The 18,995-nt window shown below is 50.9% G+C and overlaps 1 protein-coding gene and 2 non-coding genes across 6 annotated transcripts in view; 1 reads left to right on the plus strand and 2 right to left on the minus strand.

Annotated features, from left to right (window-relative positions):
• The window catches only part of VAC14 (VAC14 component of PIKFYVE complex), a 93,861-nt gene that overhangs the window by 67,234 nt on the left and 7,632 nt on the right, over positions 1-18,995 (minus strand). For all 4 annotated transcript variants that reach the window (XM_016164442.2, XM_036231376.1, XM_016164443.2 and 1 more), the window contains exons 2-10: positions 14,495-14,645; positions 14,038-14,205; positions 13,111-13,173; positions 12,414-12,521; positions 11,786-11,895; positions 11,383-11,489; positions 10,299-10,433; positions 9,643-9,795; positions 2,883-2,946 (exon numbers count right to left, since the gene is read on the minus strand). In XM_016164442.2, coding sequence (XP_016019928.1) covers positions 2,883-2,946; positions 9,643-9,795; positions 10,299-10,433; positions 11,383-11,489; positions 11,786-11,895; positions 12,414-12,521; positions 13,111-13,173; positions 14,038-14,205; positions 14,495-14,645 — 1,059 coding nt within the window. The remainder of the gene's footprint in view (positions 1-2,882; positions 2,947-9,642; positions 9,796-10,298; positions 10,434-11,382; positions 11,490-11,785; positions 11,896-12,413; positions 12,522-13,110; positions 13,174-14,037; positions 14,206-14,494; positions 14,646-18,995) is intronic.
• Positions 8,539-8,609, minus strand: TRNAG-GCC. Its single transcript has one exon. It is a non-coding gene; the product is annotated as a tRNA-Gly (tRNA).
• TRNAG-GCC lies at positions 17,250-17,320 on the plus strand. Its single transcript has one exon. It is a non-coding gene; the product is annotated as a tRNA-Gly (tRNA).

Here is an 18,995-nt window from a genome sequence, read left to right on the forward strand (position 1 = left end):
CAGAAAGTAGGACTCTACTAGAAGATGCGCGAGAGGTGAGGACAGCGCCTCATGCATCTAAGCAGCACCAGAGAGACAGAGAAACAGGGAGGGAGGGAGAGCGCGAAGGAGCAGAGGATGGAAGCAGGTGAGCGACAGAGAGGAAGGGAGAGAGAGGGGAGGGAGGAGAGAAGGGGAGGGAAGAGGAGGAGGGAGGGGAGAGGTGGAGACTCCTCCTAACCCTTTCTCACCAGAGAGCACGGGTCCTCCATTCCTCTCGCCTCTCCTTCCCAGGGAGTCTCGCTTTCAACACCCTGGAGGGCGGAGAAACCCAACCTCCTTCAACTGGGACCCCACCTTGGATGTCGCCCCCTGCTTATTCAGGTGGCTCTCCCCTGTGGCTACTGCTAACCTGGGGCCACCTGGAGCTCCCTCAACATCTGGGAAAGAAGAGGGAAGAGAAGGGGAGAAGCTGATGCTCCCGGCTTTAGTCAGTGATTCTCCCTGTGTTGAGGTCCAAGTGAGGAATTAAAAAGAAAAATCTGAGATGCAAGGATTGGCTCCAAGATCCCAAAACCCCTGAAAGCATATTCTGAATTTTGTTGTGTATTTGCATTTTTCTAGGACGAGGGTCCACAGCTCGCATCAGACTCTCGAAGGGTCAGAGACCACCAAGAGGCTCAGGAGCGTCACCGTTGCTGGCACTTTTCTGCCAGGCGGGACACTTTTCTGCCATCAGAGGAGCCCCAATCTGGCTGTTGCCCTTGGCTGGCCTGAACTGAGTGTACCTGGCAACTGTGGGCAGTGCTCTGAGCAAGCAGCACACCCGGAAAATTGCAGGGTGGGCTTTCTTTCTTGGTGACCCTGGAAGATGCCATCTTGCCCAAGCTCAGCCCCCTTCTGGCAGCACCAAGTAGAGGAAGCCGGCACCCTGTCTCACTGTCTTCAGCTGCCACCTCCAGTGGGTAGAGGACCCCAGTCAGTTATGTCCGGATCTCGGCCCCCTCCTAGCCCTCCCCCTCCTCCCACTGCCACTGCCATGGAGCAGGACAATCCCCCGTAGCAGAGATTATGGTGACAAGTCTGCAACGGGCTTTTCCACTGCCAATTCTGTCCCCCTCCCTTCACCCTCCTCTTCAGGGCTGCCAGAGGGTCTTCTAATCATAGGTCTGCTCTGTCACTCTGGCCTGTAACGCTGGCTCCCACAGCCTTCAGAAAAAAAGTACATCTCTGAAGGACATACCAGTCTCCCTGCATCTCCGTCCGGACCTCTCCCCGGGTTCCAGAATCCACTACTCAAACCTGCCCCCTTAACTGCTCTTAGGGATGCTCAGAGCCACTTGAAATAGAACTCCTGACCGGCCCACTCACACACCTGTTCCTCTTTCTACCCGAGCTTGGGATATGATACCAGGACATTCTGACTTGGCTCAAGCCAGAAATCTAGAAATTACTCTTTCCTTCATTTTTCTCCTTTTACTCCATCCCATTCATCGGCAAATCATCGACTGTATCTTCAAAATAGGTCCCAGTCTATTCGGCTTCCTCCTATTTTGCTGCCCCTTCAGTCTGAACCTCCATCCCTTCTACCAGGTCTGAACCCACCTGAGTCCCTCCCAAATCTCTTTTCTGCACAGTGGCCCCCTGATCTCCTGTCCCTCCTCAGCCCTAAAATGGAGATACTGACCCCGTGGGATTTAGACAGTAGCAAGATCTGATGACGTGACGCCAAGTATCCGGTACCGCAAGGGCCTAGCCGGCCCTCGCCTGCTGAGCATTCGTCACTGTCGGCCACGATTCCAGCCTCGGCTCAGGCACCGCCGCCTGTCCCAGCACCTCTGAGCCTCCCATCACAGCGATCACTGCCCTTTCCAGTAACTTTCTGGTTCCTTCTCTGCCTCTCCATTACAGAACCTCAAGGTCAGGAACCACATCTATATCTTGAGTAGGGCTGACCACAGGCGGCTGGTCTGGAGTGTGTGACAACTGGAAATGAACGAGTGTTTACTGGCTTACTCGAACAATTTGTGAGTGGTCCTAGGAGTAATCCATTCTAATCAGTACTTGCACACTTTGAAAACATGCACAGGGTTTAGAGATAAGAACGAATTTAAAAATGATATAAAAGGAGGGAAGATCCTAAGGGTCCGGGGAGAAGAGAGCCTCTTGGGGCTGAGTGTGTATTTTCCCTTCACCAGTGACTAGTTCCCCAGGGGGTTCGAAACAAGAAGCTCCTTGTCGGAGAGCTGCCATCCACTGCAGCCCCACAGGTGCCGATCCTGCCCAAAGAAAAAGCGATGTGGGGCAAGTTCAAGGCCCAGACAAGGACAGCATGACGACGATTCCCTCCCAAGGGAAATGCCATCACTGTGCGCAGCATGGAGGAGGCTGGCAAGGAAGGAATTATTTCGATGCTTGGCCTGCACTGCCCCGCTGTGGACGGCTGAGCTATGACAGCTGACCTGGGCGCCAGAGAGAGAGAGAGGACAGTTTCAGCTGCCCAAAACAAAGTCCTCGCACTCTCAGCTCAATTCATGACTGCCTGTAACTGGGACTGTCCTCAAATGGCCTTCACCTTGAGAGTCTTGTCAGCCCCACGTCATCCTGGACAAGCAAAAGGTGCCGGGCAAAGGTGTCTGTAATTATGTCTCACTGTAGCCATCGTGTTGCATACAGACTTTTACAATTTGTATTTACCGACCTCCAGTAGCTTCTGATCCTCCCACCCCGCACACCCCAAAGGCAAGGTGGGCTAGCTCGGGGTCCCTCAGATCCCCCCATCAGGCATCTCCTGTGACCCTGAGCAGCGTTTGTCTCAGGTCTTTGCTGCCGTCTCCTGTACCCAGGAAAGATCTAGGCTGCCGGCTCGCCACAAACACCTCTGGCCGGAACAAACCACTTACCCGGCTGGAGAGAAGACACTAATGCCACTACCGAAGCTGGAGTCACAAGCACCATCAGGGCCTCCTGGGGAGAGTAAGAGGGATAAGGCATCACGCTAGGTGGGGTCTTTGGAATGAACAAGATCCCCGTTATAGAACACAACGGACTGGTCCCCCACACTTTGATTCCAGTCCTTGAAAAGGAATGTGGTTTTGGAGCTCTGAGGACCCGCTGCCTACTCATTCCCCAAACCTTCTGGGATAGTAAGTTTTCAGGCACAGTGATCTCACAAGGAGAGACACCGGTGCTGAACACATCTGGGAAATCTCAGGAGGGACTGTGGAGCCGAGGGCAATGGATGTTAAAAATGACTTCCGGGATATTCAACATCATTAGCCATCAGGGAAATCGAAACCAAATCTGCAAAGAGATACCATTTCGCACCCACTAGGATAGCTAAAACAAAAAAAGACATAATAACAAGAGGTGGTGAGGATGAGGAGAAACTGGGAGCCTTAGACATTGCTGGTGGGAATGCAGAATGGTGCACTTGCTTTTGAAAACAGTCTGGCAGTTCCCGAAAAGGCTAAATAGAGTTACCAGGTGATCTAGCAATTCCACTTCCAGGCGTATACTCGAGAAAGGAAAACTTATGTCTGCACCAAAACTTGTACAGCATTTTCACAGTGGCATTATTCACAATGCCAAAAAGTGTACACATCCAAATTCTATCAACCAATGAGTGGATAAACAAATGTTACAGCCATACCGTGCACTGTTATTTGGCCATAAAAAGGAATGACGTACTGACACATGCTACAACAGGGATGAACCTGGAAATCACTGAGCTAAAGGAAAGGAACCAGTTGCAAAGGATTTCATGTTGTAGGATGCCATTATATGAAATGTCCAGACTAGGCAGATCTATAGAGATATAAAGAAGGTGAGAGGTTGCCGAGGGCTAGAAGAGATGGCTATTTTCTAAAGTTTAAGAAAAAAAAACTTTTTATTTTGGAAATTTAGATTTACAGGAAAGTTGCAAAAACAATACTCTTCTCTATATATCCTTCGTTCATCTGCCCTAATGTTAACAATAGCCACCCACCGTTCAATTCTCAAGCCAGGGAAGTAGCAATGGTATAACACTGTTAACCAAACCACAAACTTAATTTGAATTCAACCATTGTTCCACACGTCCTTTGTTTCAGGGTTGATGTTGGGACTTCACATTGCATCTAGCTGTCCTGTCTGTGACAGCTCCTCAGTCCTTCTGTTTCTTTCCTGAAAACTTATGTCTGCACCAAAACTTGTACAGCATTTTCACAGTGGCATTATTCACAATGCCCTGGTCAGTTGCTGTGTAGAATGTTTCGATTTGGGGTTATCTCATGTTTTCTCATGATTAGGTTGAGGTTAGGCACTTTTGGAAGAATACCACCACCAAAGTGATACGACTTCTCAGTGCATAGTATCAGGGGAACACGATGCCTCTTTGTCTCATTACTGGTGACGTCAGCCTCATCACCTGATTATGGCAGTGTCTGCTGGGTTTCTACCCTATGAAGCGATTATTATTTTTTTTGGTAGTTAAAAAAATAACTACTTGGGGAAGATACTTGAGATTATACAAATATGCAGTTTTTTCCTCAAACATGCCCCCACTAATTTTAGCATCCATCAGTGGGTCCTGCCTACAACAAGTATTAATTACTGTGGTGTTTGCCTAATGGTAATTTTCTATTTTTGTTTTTCCTTCTACATTTACTAACTGGATTCTTCTGTAAGGAAGAGCTGTCCCTTCCCTACCATTTATCGAGTTATCCACCCATCCATTCATTTATATCATTATGGATCCACAGATATTTATTTTTTTCTGTGGGTTACAAATTAAAACTATCATTATTTATATAGTTGCTCAAATGGCACCAGCCTAGGCCTCTTAAAAAAATTTAAAATTATACAAGTAAAACATTTTCTTATTCTAAAAACTCTAAAAACCAAACCAAACCAAACCCCCTTTTCTCCTTAACCTTTGATCTCACTTCACTCTATGAGCTGGTAACTAACTACCAGTTAGGCAGTACCCTCTTGCCTTTTGCTAATCCTACTTTTTGTTTTGTAAACATAAATGGGATCAGAGAATATCTTTGGTTCCCTGCTTTTCTTCCCTTTGTACTATGTCTCAGGGTGGTGCTATTCCAAGTGTGGATCATGGAGCTTCCCCATCGACATGCTAGTAAGGGGACCTTTATTTCCATGTGGAGCTGCCGCCTGTCACCTTGAGTCCTAGAGGCCCTTTGGGGGATGGGCACAGATAGTGGGGGCAGGAGGAGCTGTGGGTGCTGGCGGCCATGGGGCCCGGGGAAAGGGGAGGACATGTGGGGGAGCCTGGGCAGGCCAGTCTGGGCCAGCAGTTCGGGGTCCACGCCCCTGGTGGGCTCCCGCCCTCCAGTTTTTCAGAAACACACACATTCATAGATGAAATAAGGTGATGTCGAAAATTGGCTTCAAATTAATTTCAACTATTTCCTAATTTCGCTTACATCTCCCCCATGCTTTCTTGTTCCCCTCCAGGATCCCACTACACGGGGCTGCCGAGTGGAGGGATCAAGCATCTGATACTTTAATAGATATCGCCAAGCTGCCCTGCAGGGAGTCTCTACCAACATATACTGAAGAACGGAGGTGCAGTCATCCCCCTTAAAGTCTCCAAAGGGATATTAGTAATCGTTTACATGTGTGCCAAGTTGATGAATAAAAATCATACATTGTTTTCCTTGGCAATTCTCAGATTCCTAGTCAAGCAGAGCATCTCTGGTTGCTCTTTTGCATGAATTCCCGCTTTAGAGCACCGCAGTCTACACAGCGGTATGAGCAGATTCTGGGGCCCCTGGGCCCCGTATGAGCCCTGACTCCCCTACTTACTAGCTGTGTGACTCCTGGCCAGGTTACCTGACTTCACCTTTATTTCCTCCCCACTATGGGGGGGTCACGACAGTGCCGACATACCACAGGCTTGTTATGGCAATAAATGAGCTGCCATTTGTTAGGTGTTTAAAGCAAAGTACCTTACCTACAACTATGTTTATTTCCTAAGGAAAAATTCTTTTGGTACATGCTGCTAAATATATTGACCAGACAATGTATTTAACTTGCTTAGTCTTTGCCTTTCCCCCGTAGGAAAGTCTGTTTTTTTCCAAAATCTCTACTCCCTTTATAATCAGAATTAATGACAGGAGTGGGGCGAGGGGAGAGTGGAAGCTAAAAAGAAAGAAAACCTCCACAAAGCCTGGCCTGGTGGCCTTAGCCTCTGTGACCACACCCAGCATCACACGATTACTCTTCTGTAGATCTCTGCCTGAGCTGCTCACAGGCAGGTCCTGGGTCTGATTCATCTGCACCTGCGGTGTCCACAGAAGCTGCTGATATGCCGGGTCCCATCGAAGCTTTGCAAATAGATGGAGTCCACTACGTGTTCACCGACAGGTCACCGGCCCTCCACTGGAGACCCAACTTGTAGCTCTGCTCCCCACCTGCCACATGAACTTCCATCCCTGACCCTCTTTGATTCCTGGACAGTGCTGGTGAGAAAAACAAGGGAGCAAAAGCCCTGGCCCTGAGAACCTTGCTAAACAGATGAATATATTATAAACGTGCATTAAAACAACTTGACACTAAAGCACTTGTAATCGAGGCCGGCCTATGCCATGCACTAAGAGCCTTACAACACAAATCTTGTTTGAGACTCACAACCACACTAAGAGTTAGGTACTATTATTGTTGCCCTATTTAACAAAAAGGAACCTGAGGCTTATAGAGGCCATGTGGCTTGTCCAAGAGCAACAGATATGAAGTTAGCAGGGCCAGGCCTCACAGGCAGGTGGTTCTGACCCCAGGATCTAGGCCACGACACCTGGGGCAATCAGAGAAAGTCACAGAGAGGAACAGGAAGGACATATGGAGTGTTGCAGGAACTCAGAGTCAGAGAAAGGACACTGTGCTGTGGACCCCCACAGGTGGCGGGGCTGAGTGAGGGTCAGAACAAGTGGAGAGCTGGGAGCAGCAAGCGAAATGCGTGTCAGCCTTGCCCGGAGCCCCGTGTGACGGTCAAGGGGGAAGCGCCCGTGTGTGTGAGCGTGTGCTCATGCAAAGAGGGCACGGCTGAGCAGCCTCCTCGCGGGCCTGGCCCGCAGGTGTGGGTGAAGAGCGTCTGCGCTGTGGGGTGCAGCAACACAGACTGAGCCGCAGAGGGAGACACTAGGTGAGGGACAGCAGGCAGGGGGCGTCCACCTTCGCCAGGCGGACCTGGGCTGGAAGAGTGGGACAGAGTAATCACAAGAGGGAAGCAGGAGAGGCCGGCACGAACCTGTCGACCAACTAGCTACATCGTCACTCTCTGGCTTGCTGGCACCTCTTCCTGGCACTCTGGTGAAGTGGTAGTTAGGTATAAGCTGAGCGGGTCTGGAGTAGATGTGGAGCCCCAAATTAGCTGTTGCCATCTCTGGGAACTACTATAAAGCGAGCTTTGTGTCTGCTGAAATGCTGTTAATGAGGCAATAAAATCTGGAGCCAAGCTGCCGGCATGTATCTAGTTTAGGATAAGATTCTCCTGAGCCGGGAGCTGTTTCAAGAAAGCTAAAGATGACTATCTAAAAAGTTAAGTAAATGTAGGCGTAAAAAATAAGAGATTGCAAGCTGACAAGGTCCTTGCAATCTGTGAGGTCGACCAAGGGGTACCTCACCTAAAAAAAATAATAATAAAATAAATAAATACACTAGAGTGGCCAGGAATAGAACCTGGGCCTCCCAGGCGGCAGGTGAGAATTCCACCTGGAACCGCCAATGCTCAGCTGGTGTTCGGCAGCTACCTTGATCGGCAGGGTGCAGAGGTTCCTTTCCGGGGGCCTGATGCGCTGCCACGTAAGTGGAAAGAATGGAGCAGGGGCTGCCAGGTTCCGCTACGGAGGAAGAGGCTCTACCTTTTCTTTAAAAAATTGAGATAATTCATATAACATAAACTTTCCTGACACAAAGTTTACTGTTTTAAAGTATATAAGTGCGTGATTTTTTCCCTACATTCACAAAGTTGTGCAAACAACTATTTCATTCCAGAATATTTCCATCGCCCCAAAAAGAAACCAGGTTTCTGTTAGCGGTCGGTCCCAACTCCCCTTCCCTCTCGCTCAGCAACCATTTTTCTACTTTCTAACTCTATGGATTAAGAGGCACGAACTTTTTAAGTCAGTATAAAATATTCCAAACTTCTGCACGTTGTTACTTGTCAAGCGAAAAACAAAGCAAAAACAACCCGACCCTGCCCCCTGGCAAAAAAAACCTATCACCCAAGCAAAAAACGCAGAAATGTGAAGTTATATAAGTTGTATGATCTCAAATACATATATAATGGAAAAAATTTGCCGAAATTGTAACACTGATTGCCTCTTGTGGGAATAGTCTTGTTCTTTATATATTTTTCTCTTTCTAAATTTTCTAAAATGAGAATCAAAAAATAAAAAGATAAAATACTCATATATTAGTGAAAGTTTGCAAAATATGTCTATGCCCGAGATTCTTCTAGTATCTCCCAGTAAGAAAGCTCCAACCTTGGGAGGCCCCCACTAACTTATTTCCCAAATTTTCTTTTTTCAGGGAGTTGCCAAAAAATGGTCCAGCTGCTGCATTGGCCGGGAATCGAACCCGGGCCTCCCGCGTGGCAGGCGAGAATTCTACCACTGAACCACCAATGCTCCAGCTGAGTGCTGGTCTGCCTCCAGCTGTTTTGCTGCTCAGGCTCAGAGTGGTGTTGGCACACCCATAACCAGACACCAAAACAATCCAGCATGCCTAACCCATGGGAGGAGACCCATGGGGCATATGTGCCTGACACTCTGCTCAGATGTTCAAAAGAAAAGCTTAAGTTGGCAATGGGAGAAAATGCTTTAGAAATTCTTCCAGCTCCTGGGGTAAAGTTTCAGACCTTAGCCTGTTAGTCTCAAAGATATGAGTAGGTTCTGTATCAATGTACTCTCTGAGTGAAATGCAAAGGAGAACATCACCCCAAAATTGGTCAGTGACCTCTCAATGAGGACAGAGATGCAAAAGATAAAAACAGAGTCTGAGATCTAGGTAACATTTAGAGAGTCAAACTCCAGTCAGCATAAAAGTGGTTTTCTTCCTGTTACAGATAAATGAGACAATAAGGAGTCTGAAAGGAGAGCAGAGCCATTTCATTATGTAAAGACACTTGATTTTGACAGCAGAATTCCCAAGGACTATAAACTGCCGCTGGAGATTTCTTAATCCTCCCTCCCTGAGAATGACTGGCATAGTAAAGCCAGCCAGCTTCTGGGTGGCTGGAAGTCTATGGCCAAGTTTCAAGTGAATTCTGGAACCTATAATCAATCTTGCCATGCTCCAAACCTTCCTATACTGAAAACAACCATTTCTTGTAAGTTAGGTCAGAAAAAGATTAAGTGAAGGAACAGCGGTCTAATGAAGTCTCAGGCAGCAAGGGAAAGAGCATGGGCTCTGGAGACAGACTGCCGGGGTTCGAATCCCAACCCCGCCACTGAGAGGCTGCCAGATCCTGGTCAGGTGTGCCACCTATTTCCTGTGCTCCGCTATAGGACAACAACAGGCCCCTACTGGGCTGTCATCAGAACCACATTAGCTAACCTGTGGAAAGTGGTCCTTCTGGTTAGTGATCCCAAGTCAGCTGTGGCTGCGGGTTCCCTGGCATGCTCCCCGAGACATGAAAGACAGGAGGCGGAGCCTACTCACCACTGTCTGTCCCCTCCTGCTTTGCTAGCGAGTCATCGGGGTTGGGGTCCGCATGTCTCTGCACCACTGGCTTTGGCTCGTCAGGTTCATCGTCCTCGGGGGTGACCAGCTTCATCAGGCTCTGGTTGCACACGTTGGCCACCTCCTTGATGTCTGAGTCCACTGATGTAAGGAACAAGTCCCACCCACGGGTCTTCCCTAAAACCAAGGCCACTGGCATTGGTCAGGGGCTTAGTCCTTCACAAAAGTATGTTAGCGGGCAGACAGGTAGTCCGAACTGAGTCCCTGTCCACCTGCCACACTGCTGTCCCCTCAAGACACTCCTGTGCCGTCTTGTTGGGCTCCTTCCTGGTGGACCTCCCACCGACAGAATTTCCCCCACCCAAGGTGGGGCAGTGTGAGCTCAGGGGGTTGGAACTGTGGGACCTGGGAGAGCCACACCAGAATTTTAAGTAACGAGATGAGGTTTGGGGACAGCAGCGTTAGCTCTGTGTTCCTGTCACTGCTCTGACTCTCAGGTCTGTGTTCAGCTCCGCCTCCAGGACCTATCTGGAGGTGTGATAGATCCTAAGGACGCCCGGTCGCTCACTCCAGGGCCCCCTGACTTCTCGGGCCCCTTTGAGGCTGCTCCTGTTTTTCTCCAGAGGGAAGGATACTTTTCTTGCGGTCGTCGTAGGCCAGACAGGGCAAGACGGCGGTCAGGATCCCAGAAGAGTAGGGCAGCATCACCCGGCCGGCCAGCTGGATGAACTCGCGCATCCAGCACATGGCTGTCAGTTGGATCAGGTCGTCTGGAAGTAAAAAGTGGTGGTTTCTGGGAGGGTCGGCATGAGCGGCTGCAGTGCTTCCACCCTCGGGACGGGTCGGGGGGCACCCGAGGACGTGCGTCACTTCTCGTCTCAGCAATGCTCTCTCGCCCTTGCTACTTGTCTCCCCAAGGTACGTGCCAGACTGGAACAGAACGACAGTCTGTGGCAGACTGCAAGAGCAGCCACGATTCCCTACCCTTCCCTGTGTCCATGTCCTCTGTAACGGGGCCCTGCAGCTCCTCTCGTCATGGGGTGAAGTCTATTTTCCCATGCCTTGACCTTGGCCTGGCCCTGCCACTTTGGAGAAGTGATGGTGTTCCTGGTTTAAGCCTAGACCTACTGTGTCTCTTGGGACCTCCCTGATGCCATATGAATGCGCCTGGGCTGGCCCGCTGATGAGACACATGGATCAATTGTCCCTGTTGCCCCAGGTGACAGCCAGCCAACTGCCAAACATGAGCGAGGCCATCCTAGCCTGTCCGGCCTCAGGAGACCCCGCAGTTGACTGTAGTGCATGATCAAGCCCAGCCAAGCCTGGCCCAGCTAAGCATAACCATCAGCAGACCCGCACATTCATGACCAATAATAAGCGACTACTGTATTAAGCAATTACGTTTTGGGGTAGTTGGATACTCAACAGAAGTTAATGGATGCACAATCTCAACCTCCAAGCATCTCAAAAATTCACAGTGCTGATGCTGGGCTTGCCGCCGCCAAGAGGGTCTCCAGATCTTACTCCCCTCCAGGGTCATACCTAATAGAAGGGCTTCCACGATGACAGAGATTCTGAATCTCTCTCCCACGAGAACCTGCCACTCCACTGCTTCAGGATCCAGTGTCACACTGGTTCACACTCCTACTAGGACTCCTCCGGAGACGGAAAGGAGCTTCTTAGGAGGTGGCGGTGGCTGTGGGGCCTTCACACACTCACCCGTGGTCTGACAGTGAATCACCAGGATGTTGGCCATCTCAGCAAACTTAACGCTGGAGGGGTTCTTCTTAATTTCTTTCAAGAATTCGCCAAGGACCACCTCACACCTGGCAATGAGAGGAGAAGGCAAATAGCAGATGTCAGCCAGGGCTGAAGGAGCCTCTACCAGTGCCCATTTCTGCTCTGGGGCAGCCACCCAAAGGCGGACTACACTTGGAACTGTCAGATGACATGTTTCAGAGGCTGGGGTTGATGAGCTCTTAGCTCCTCATGGCCAGAAGCACATGAGCAAGGAAGGAAAGGGGGAACTTCTTGTTCTCCTGCTGCGGCCTGTCGGTCGGTGTGGGGCGCGCACTGCAGGGCCCCGGACGGTGGCAGCTGCCTGCCCCGTCTATCCACTCACATTTTCCGAATCTCTTTGCCGTTGTCACCCAGGATCTGGAAGAGTCCATCCAGGATCTCCGGCAAATAATCCAGCAGGTTAATGTCTGGCACAGACTCCAGAACCAGGATCTGACCCAGGGGAAGAGACCAGGAGAGAAAGTTACACCAGCCTGAGAACTTTCGTCTCTTCACCCATCCTCGGGGACCCGGCAGTGGGAAGGGGGACCTGCTGAGGCAGCGTTTTATGGCACTGCGGGTGTCCCATGGCGAGAGGGGTGCTAGCAGCTACCGCTAGTGCAGGGGAATAGTAATTTAACTGCAGGAGATTGAGAGACCCTGGGGCCAAGGCAGTACGTGGGAAAGGACAGACAAGGTGAGAAGAAGTGTGACTGCCAGAAAGAGCACTATTGGCTTCAAAAGGGAATTGGGTTTCCCAGGAAAAACAAAGAATTGAATCCTTGTCAGAGGCGGGCATGATGGGTCTGGGGGCCGAGCTGAACATATGTATTTTCAGAGTCACTGGCTGCAGAGGGATAACAATGAGGCTTCTCTGCAGCCACAGGATCTGCCCGGGGCGTGTCAGAGAGCAGCTGTCAGTAAAGCAGAGGCTCGTCAAGGCTGGGGAAAGCGTGGGGCCAAGTCCTCACCCAGGAGATGATGAACTGCCGGGCGTACTGGTTGTTGGAGTAAATCCTCTCCCGCAACAAGGGAATGAAGCCCACCAGGTCAAACTTGTTGCTCTCCGTCACGATGTCCTGTGAATCAAAGGAACGTGAACCGCTGAGTGACAGCTAGTGACCAGGGGCTGCCTGACCCGGCTCAAGTGCTGGTTCAGGGCTGGCTCTGGGAGTCAGGTAGTCAGAGAAAAATGGCAGAGCCTGAGCCAGGCAGGAGAGGTCCCCAGAGCATCCACTGTCTCCCAGGCCAGAGGATAAGCGAAATTGATGCATTAAAAGCAGGAATCAAAGTTAAGACAACTAATCAAATGAGTAATCTTGTGTCTCTGCAGTTTGGATTAAATACCCTTGTGAGCTTAGCATAAGCTGTCTCCTGTCATTGAGGGCAAGGTGGCATGGGAGGCCACAGGCAGTCTCTTTTGCCCTGGGTAGGGGCGGCACAAGGTATGCACAGGGGTGATAGAACAGTCCTGCATTTTGATTGTGTTGGTGCTATATACTATATACTCGTCACAGAACTGTCCGCCAAAGAGTCAATTTTATTGTGCGTAAATGGAAAATTTTAAATGAATTACAAAGAGCATCCCCAATGACAGAATTTATAAACTGTACAGACAGATGCAGGAAACAGATTCTAAAAAGAAAGGTGGGGACCAAGTACAAATACCTTTAAAAGGCGGTCTAGGAGCTCGGATCCACTTTTCACATTGGGGTCTGGGTCAGCAGCCAACTACGAGAGACAAAGGGAGAGAGATGGTCAAAGTCAAGACGTAAGACAAGGGATCTACTGAAAACCCACAGCCAAGGGTCTGGGGCAGCTTGGAACACTCACTGGACGCCTCTTTCAGTAAATAAATCGAAGGAAGGTAGGGAAGCGGGAGTGGGCAAAACGGAACCTGGCCAAGAACTGAGACGTAGTGGGCTTCCCCGTTCTGGTCAGGGACCTCTGGGACCCGCTGGGGGCTCTGTGACCTGCTGCCACTGGGTCGGATGGTTACATCTCACTGGCTTTCCTCGGGGGCTTCCAATCTTAGAATGCTGGTCTCCTCTCCACTCCTGGAGGAGGGGACCAAGGCAGCTGTGACGCTGATACTCTAGAAACGACTGTGGCAATTAGCAGGCCAGCAGAGCTTCAGGGGGCTCGGCGCCTGGGAAGGGAGCTCCGAGGAGCTGGAGAGGAGCTGAGGCGGGCGCTAGGGACTCCAAAGCCTTTCTAAGCGGAGTGTCTTCCAGAACTTACGGGCCAGTGCTCTCCTCGCACGGGGAAACACGGTCTGTACATGGCTTTGCTATCTTGACCTTCTACAAGGGAGGTTAGTGTGTTTCAAACTGTTAGTTTTTTCTGTCCGATTTGTGGTAGACTGATACTTTCATAAAAAATGCAATAAGGATAAATTATTAGAGAAATGGAAAAAATGTAAATATAAGCCCATTTAAAAAATTATTAGCTTGAACAGACAACAGGTGTCCCTGGCAGCCGTGTGTTTATCGGCTCCGCCTGCATCTAGGAAAAGGGACCCAAGCACTCGAGGTCCTGGAAGGACAGGTCAGGTGGTGGAGTGAGCGCAGCCCCGCTAGAGTGAGGGGTGCTCACCTTACTCAGCCCGTCAAAGAGCACGTTGAAGTGGGGCAGCACGGCGCCCCGGGCCACCTTGACGATGTTGTAGAGGGCCTCGCAGGCGTAGTAGCGCAGCCTGCTGTCCGCGTCATTGAAGCAGGCCAGCACCGGCTCGATCAACTCCTTCAGGTAGAGGCCCGAGTCCTGTGGTGGGGCAGGAGGACAAACAGCTCAGAGCAGGCCGGCCCCCAGCTCCCATTGCCGGCTGACATCCCAGCTCCCTTGGGAGGCCTGAGGCCTCTGCGTGGGGCTAGGTTTAAAGATCCCTTGCAGGCTGGCCTCCCAGGACAGGGGCCACGCCAGGGAACGTGGCTTCACGACCTTGCTACGTCGGGTGTGGAGACAACAGCAATAAAATATAGGCATGCCACGTCCTGCTGGGTCTCAGATCCGAGTCAAGGCCATGCTGGTGTGTCCGTCCCTCCAGGCCCACCTTGCCCAGTGCGATGGAGCAGGCGGCCAGGCCGATGAGGCCCCCTTTCCGGCTGTGGGGGTGCTGAGACAGGGCGAATTCCTGAGACAGAGTCTGGATCACATGCTTGATTTGCACCGTGTTGTTCTGGGCCACGAACTCCCGAACCAGCCTGGAGAGAGAAAGGAGGGCGGCTGTAGGACCAGTGGAATCGGGCGACCCCTGCTGCTGGCTCCAGGGCCTGGGGCGGGGAGGATGGAGGAAGATGACTTGTTTGAAAGAGAAGTAGGGATCAGGCATCTCAGGGTAGGCTTCCCAGTTCTGCTGCTGACGGGGAGGCCGGGGCTGGGTCACAGTTGTTTCCCTATTCTGGATCTCAGTTTCCCTTTGTATACAATGGAATGAGTAACAACGGAACTATCTCAATTCTGAGAAACTGACAGAATTCAAGTGAACAACCTATTGGGGAACAAAAACTACAATGCATTATCAGTCGATCGGCCATCTTTATTCAACACTTGCTCAACCCTCCGTTTGAGCACCTACGAGGTTCACTAGGTCTGTGTCCTTATTTCCAGGGACAGCGCTGAATCAGGCCCCAGTTCAACGAGCAAGATCCACACACAAGTGTGTAACTGCAGCAACAAGGCGCAAGTGACAGAAGCAGGAAACACGCCATGGGCTGATCCCCTCGGGCTGACTGGGAAGAGTCATTTGAGTCAGATCTTAGAAAGATCAACAGGTATTTTTTCAGGTGAAGAAAAAAAAAGACAGGGCATGGCACTCAGGCACAGGGAAGAGCCTGGCCAAGGAGCTCTGAGAAGACATGGCATGTTTAGAGAAGGAGGAGGAGTCTGGTGTGTAGACGGAATGACTAGAGACGGTTAAAGGAAAAAATCCTATAAAGTTCCAGTGGGGTAACAGGTACTTCTGGTGGCAGCCTGGAGAGGCTGGGCTGGGTCGGGGGGCTGGTAGGACGGAAGGAAACTGAAAAATCCCCGCAGAACACCTCAGTTATCAGGGGCAGGAGGGAGGGCCTGATGTATGGAGGAGGCCATGGGAAAGAGCAGGAAGGGCCTGTTAAACAAAAAAACCTTAGAAGCCCAGGTAGTAGGGGAGAGGAAAGGAAGCACAGATACGCCTCTGAGGTGTCCACCTGGAGAGTGATGCTAACAGGGGGAAGGACATCTGAGGGATGCTCCCATGGCAGGCCCTGCCTGGAGTGGTGGAGAGTAAAGGAAGGCCCGGTTCTGTCAGGGACCAGCCTCTGCCTTCAGAGCCCAGTGGACAGAGAGGCTGAGACACTCTACCCTTCGGAAAGAGTGGGGAGGGGAGACCATCCCATCATGCGGCCATGAGTGACTGGTACCAGTGCAGCAGCTGAAGGTGTGATGAGGGTGGGCTCGAGGTTAGGGACTTTTCGAAGCAGTGTGTAGACTCACTGTCTAACTGCTTTGTGTCTATCATGGTCGGTACACTGCTTGCCTGTTGCATAAATGGGGGTTTCGAGTTGACTTGAAGAATTTTAAGGACAGTTAAGTCCAAAAGGAATCAAGTAGTCTGCATGGTTCTAGATCAGTATCAGGAACCTCCTACACTAGAGCTGTTCAAACAGAAATGTGCTGCCCTATGAGGCAGTGACCACTCCTGCAAAAAGGGGCTGGACAGGGTTTGATAAATATTTAATACAGCAAACTACATGGGGTTCCTGTGCCAGGCACTTTGCAAACAGGTGAACAAAACAGGCCTGGCTCCTAAGCTGGCAGATGTGGGAGCTAAGACAGGTACTTTAGGAAGCAGCTGCACAAATGGCCTGTGATGTGCTTTAACCTTCGACTTTATAGGATGATTCCACCAAGCCCGCCCTAGGGGCTGAGGGCTGTGGACGAACTAAGGGCCTCTGGGTGGAAGCTCAGTGCCAGTTCTAAAGGCCCCCATTTCCAAAGTGGCATAATAAAGCACAGCGAGGATAGTTCTATATAAACCTGTTTGGTTTCCCAAACTGGACAAACCAGCCAGGTGAGGCCCAGCAGCTCAGTCATCTGCCAGGGATCCTCTTTGAGTATGGACAGATACATGCCCTTGAGAAAAGCTGTGCAGATGTACAGGTAAACAACTGTTGCATTGGTGGTTCAGTGGTAGAATTCTCACCCACCACATGGGATGCCAGGGTTCGATTCCTGGCCAATGCAGGGCTGGCCTTTTTGCTTTTTTTTCCTGCAGGATTCCTTCTCACTCAGAGATGCTGCTGGAGGAGCCATCCTGCTATTGCAGCAGCTAAGGGTGCTGTGACTCGCTAACCACAATTCCCTGCTCGGTGAGCTCACAAATAGCAGCTGGGTTCTCCAGAGAGGCACTATTGGCTGCTGGGACCAAGGTCTTCATTCCCTTCACCGGTGGGGGACTCCTACTGTGTTCCCTCAGCCTTGGCCAGTCTCCAGCAAGAAACTGGGGTGAAAACTGTAGAAGAGCTCAACACACATGTGAATAGGAATGGGAGGACCCACACAACCGAGGGGAGAGAGGCGCCCAAATTCTCAGTGTGCTTTTGGTTACTAAGAAGGGAAGCCTTGAGCTATAGTTTCTGTCCTGAAGTCTGACAGCCAATCAACTACACATTCTTCTGCCTCCTGCCTTCTCCTTCCTGCTACAGAACACAAGCTTTCTGTTCTTGCAGCTTTGCTGATGTGGCAGCACCAGAACCTGGCCTTTTGAGTCAGCATATAAACAAGGAGGCTCAAGACTGGGACAAAAGGGAGGTGCTCACACAGCTGGAGCATTGGTGGTTCAGTGGTAGAATTCTCGCCTGCCACGCGGGAGGCCCGGGTTCGATTCCCGGCCAATGCAGCTGCTGGAGACATTTTTAATCCTGTGAGATTGGATTTGTGATTTCACACTGCCGGATGAATTTGTGGTTAGTCTGAGAACTGTGGATGAATTGTTTCTAGCTTGAGCTTAAATACCTTTGATGAAAAATACTCAAGTTTCTTAAATTCCACAAAGATCTAGAACCCGTGTCTCTTTATTCTTGAAGAGTCCAGGATGGGGGAATCACTAAAAGCAGCTGTGCCTCCCACTCCTGCCCAGAGGCCTGCCTGGGAACTCTGGCTGCCAACAGCCCCCGGGGAAGCCAGACCATGTTTCTGCTTGGTGTGTGTTAGCACCAGGAGCGGCAGTGAGGACATCCACAAAGCCTTAGCAAGGTACCCAAAGAAGACCCAGCCGGCCAGCAGCACAGGCCATCCGGGAACCACCTCCTCCTCGCCTGTCTCCTGTTTCGGGTCATAAACGGTTCCCGAGCAACTGGAAACGGCATTCTTCCCAGTTCTAGAGTCAGGCTAGGGGATGCATTCCCCATCTGTGAGGGGCTCTCTCCGGGGAAGGGGAGGAAATCAGAGCGTATGTAAGGACTTTCATACACAGCAGAGAAAAAAATTCTGGTGAGATCAGTGAAAAGTGTAGGTAGGAAAGAGCACAGCTAGTATCCTTGGTGGCGAGGGAATCAGGCGTGGCTTCATGAGGGTAAGCATTTGAGAGGGGTTCTGAAGGGTTCCGGAAGGGGGGAGATGGGCCGGGGGAGGGGGGTCTTTGTGTTCAGCACTCCCCCCACTGCGCAGGCCCAGCAGCACCTTTCTCATTTCCTCTACTCCACCGCGGAGGCCTCCCCAACCCCTAATCCTACCCGTGCTCAACTCGGGGAACCCGAGGCCACTGCAAAAATGACGGCCCGTTCAAGTCTTGAGCTTTGGAACCCCAAGTCCCTACTGTCTGAGCCCTTGTAATTAGGAGCAGAACAGTCTTCACTTCCAGGAACACAAGACAGACAATGGCAAACAATGGTTCTCTCTCGAGAGAAAACCATGAGAACATGTTCTCACCAATACCATTGGCTCAGATAACACTGGCCCTGGCTGGCCCTGCCCGTCAACCCCTGGGCCACAGCAGAAAGAGCTGTCCCTTACTCAGGGCAAACAAAGCAGGGCCTTTCAGTCTCTCTGCTCAGCTGCCCGTCATAACTTTCCACTCCAAAGAGACCCATCTTCTCACTAGGCCTGGCTCGGTCTACTCCTTATATACTTCCTGTCTGCCCCACATCCTATTCCGCCTTCAAAATCCAGCTCAAATCCAACCCCCTGCTTTTCCTGACCATTCCAAGAAGTGATCACTCCTCCCTCTGAACACTAAGGATTCAGCGACCCCTCATTCTGTATCCAGCGAGGCACTGGCAAATGTCACCAATTCCTTCTCATGGGTACACTTCCATCTCCACAGGTCCTTGGTAAAGTCCCTGAGGACAAACTGGTGCCGTGATTCTCCGCATCTCTTGTGCCAGCCTTCTCTCTGAGTCTAGTGCTCCGCACACAGTGAGTGAGAAACCAGCGAACATCCGCCCCAAAATGAATCTGTGACAGCCAGCAGGGCGAAAGATGGCATACGCTGTAGGGCAAACACAGGCAAAGGCGAAGCCCCTGCTGTATCTCGGCGACATGCGGTGGGGGGCGGGGGGGGGGCGGGCGGTGCT

Source organism: Rousettus aegyptiacus, unplaced genomic scaffold (genome assembly GCF_014176215.1).
Source record: "Rousettus aegyptiacus isolate mRouAeg1 unplaced genomic scaffold, mRouAeg1.p scaffold_m13_p_14, whole genome shotgun sequence".
In the NCBI taxonomy this organism is placed as follows: domain Eukaryota; kingdom Metazoa; phylum Chordata; class Mammalia; order Chiroptera; family Pteropodidae; genus Rousettus; species Rousettus aegyptiacus.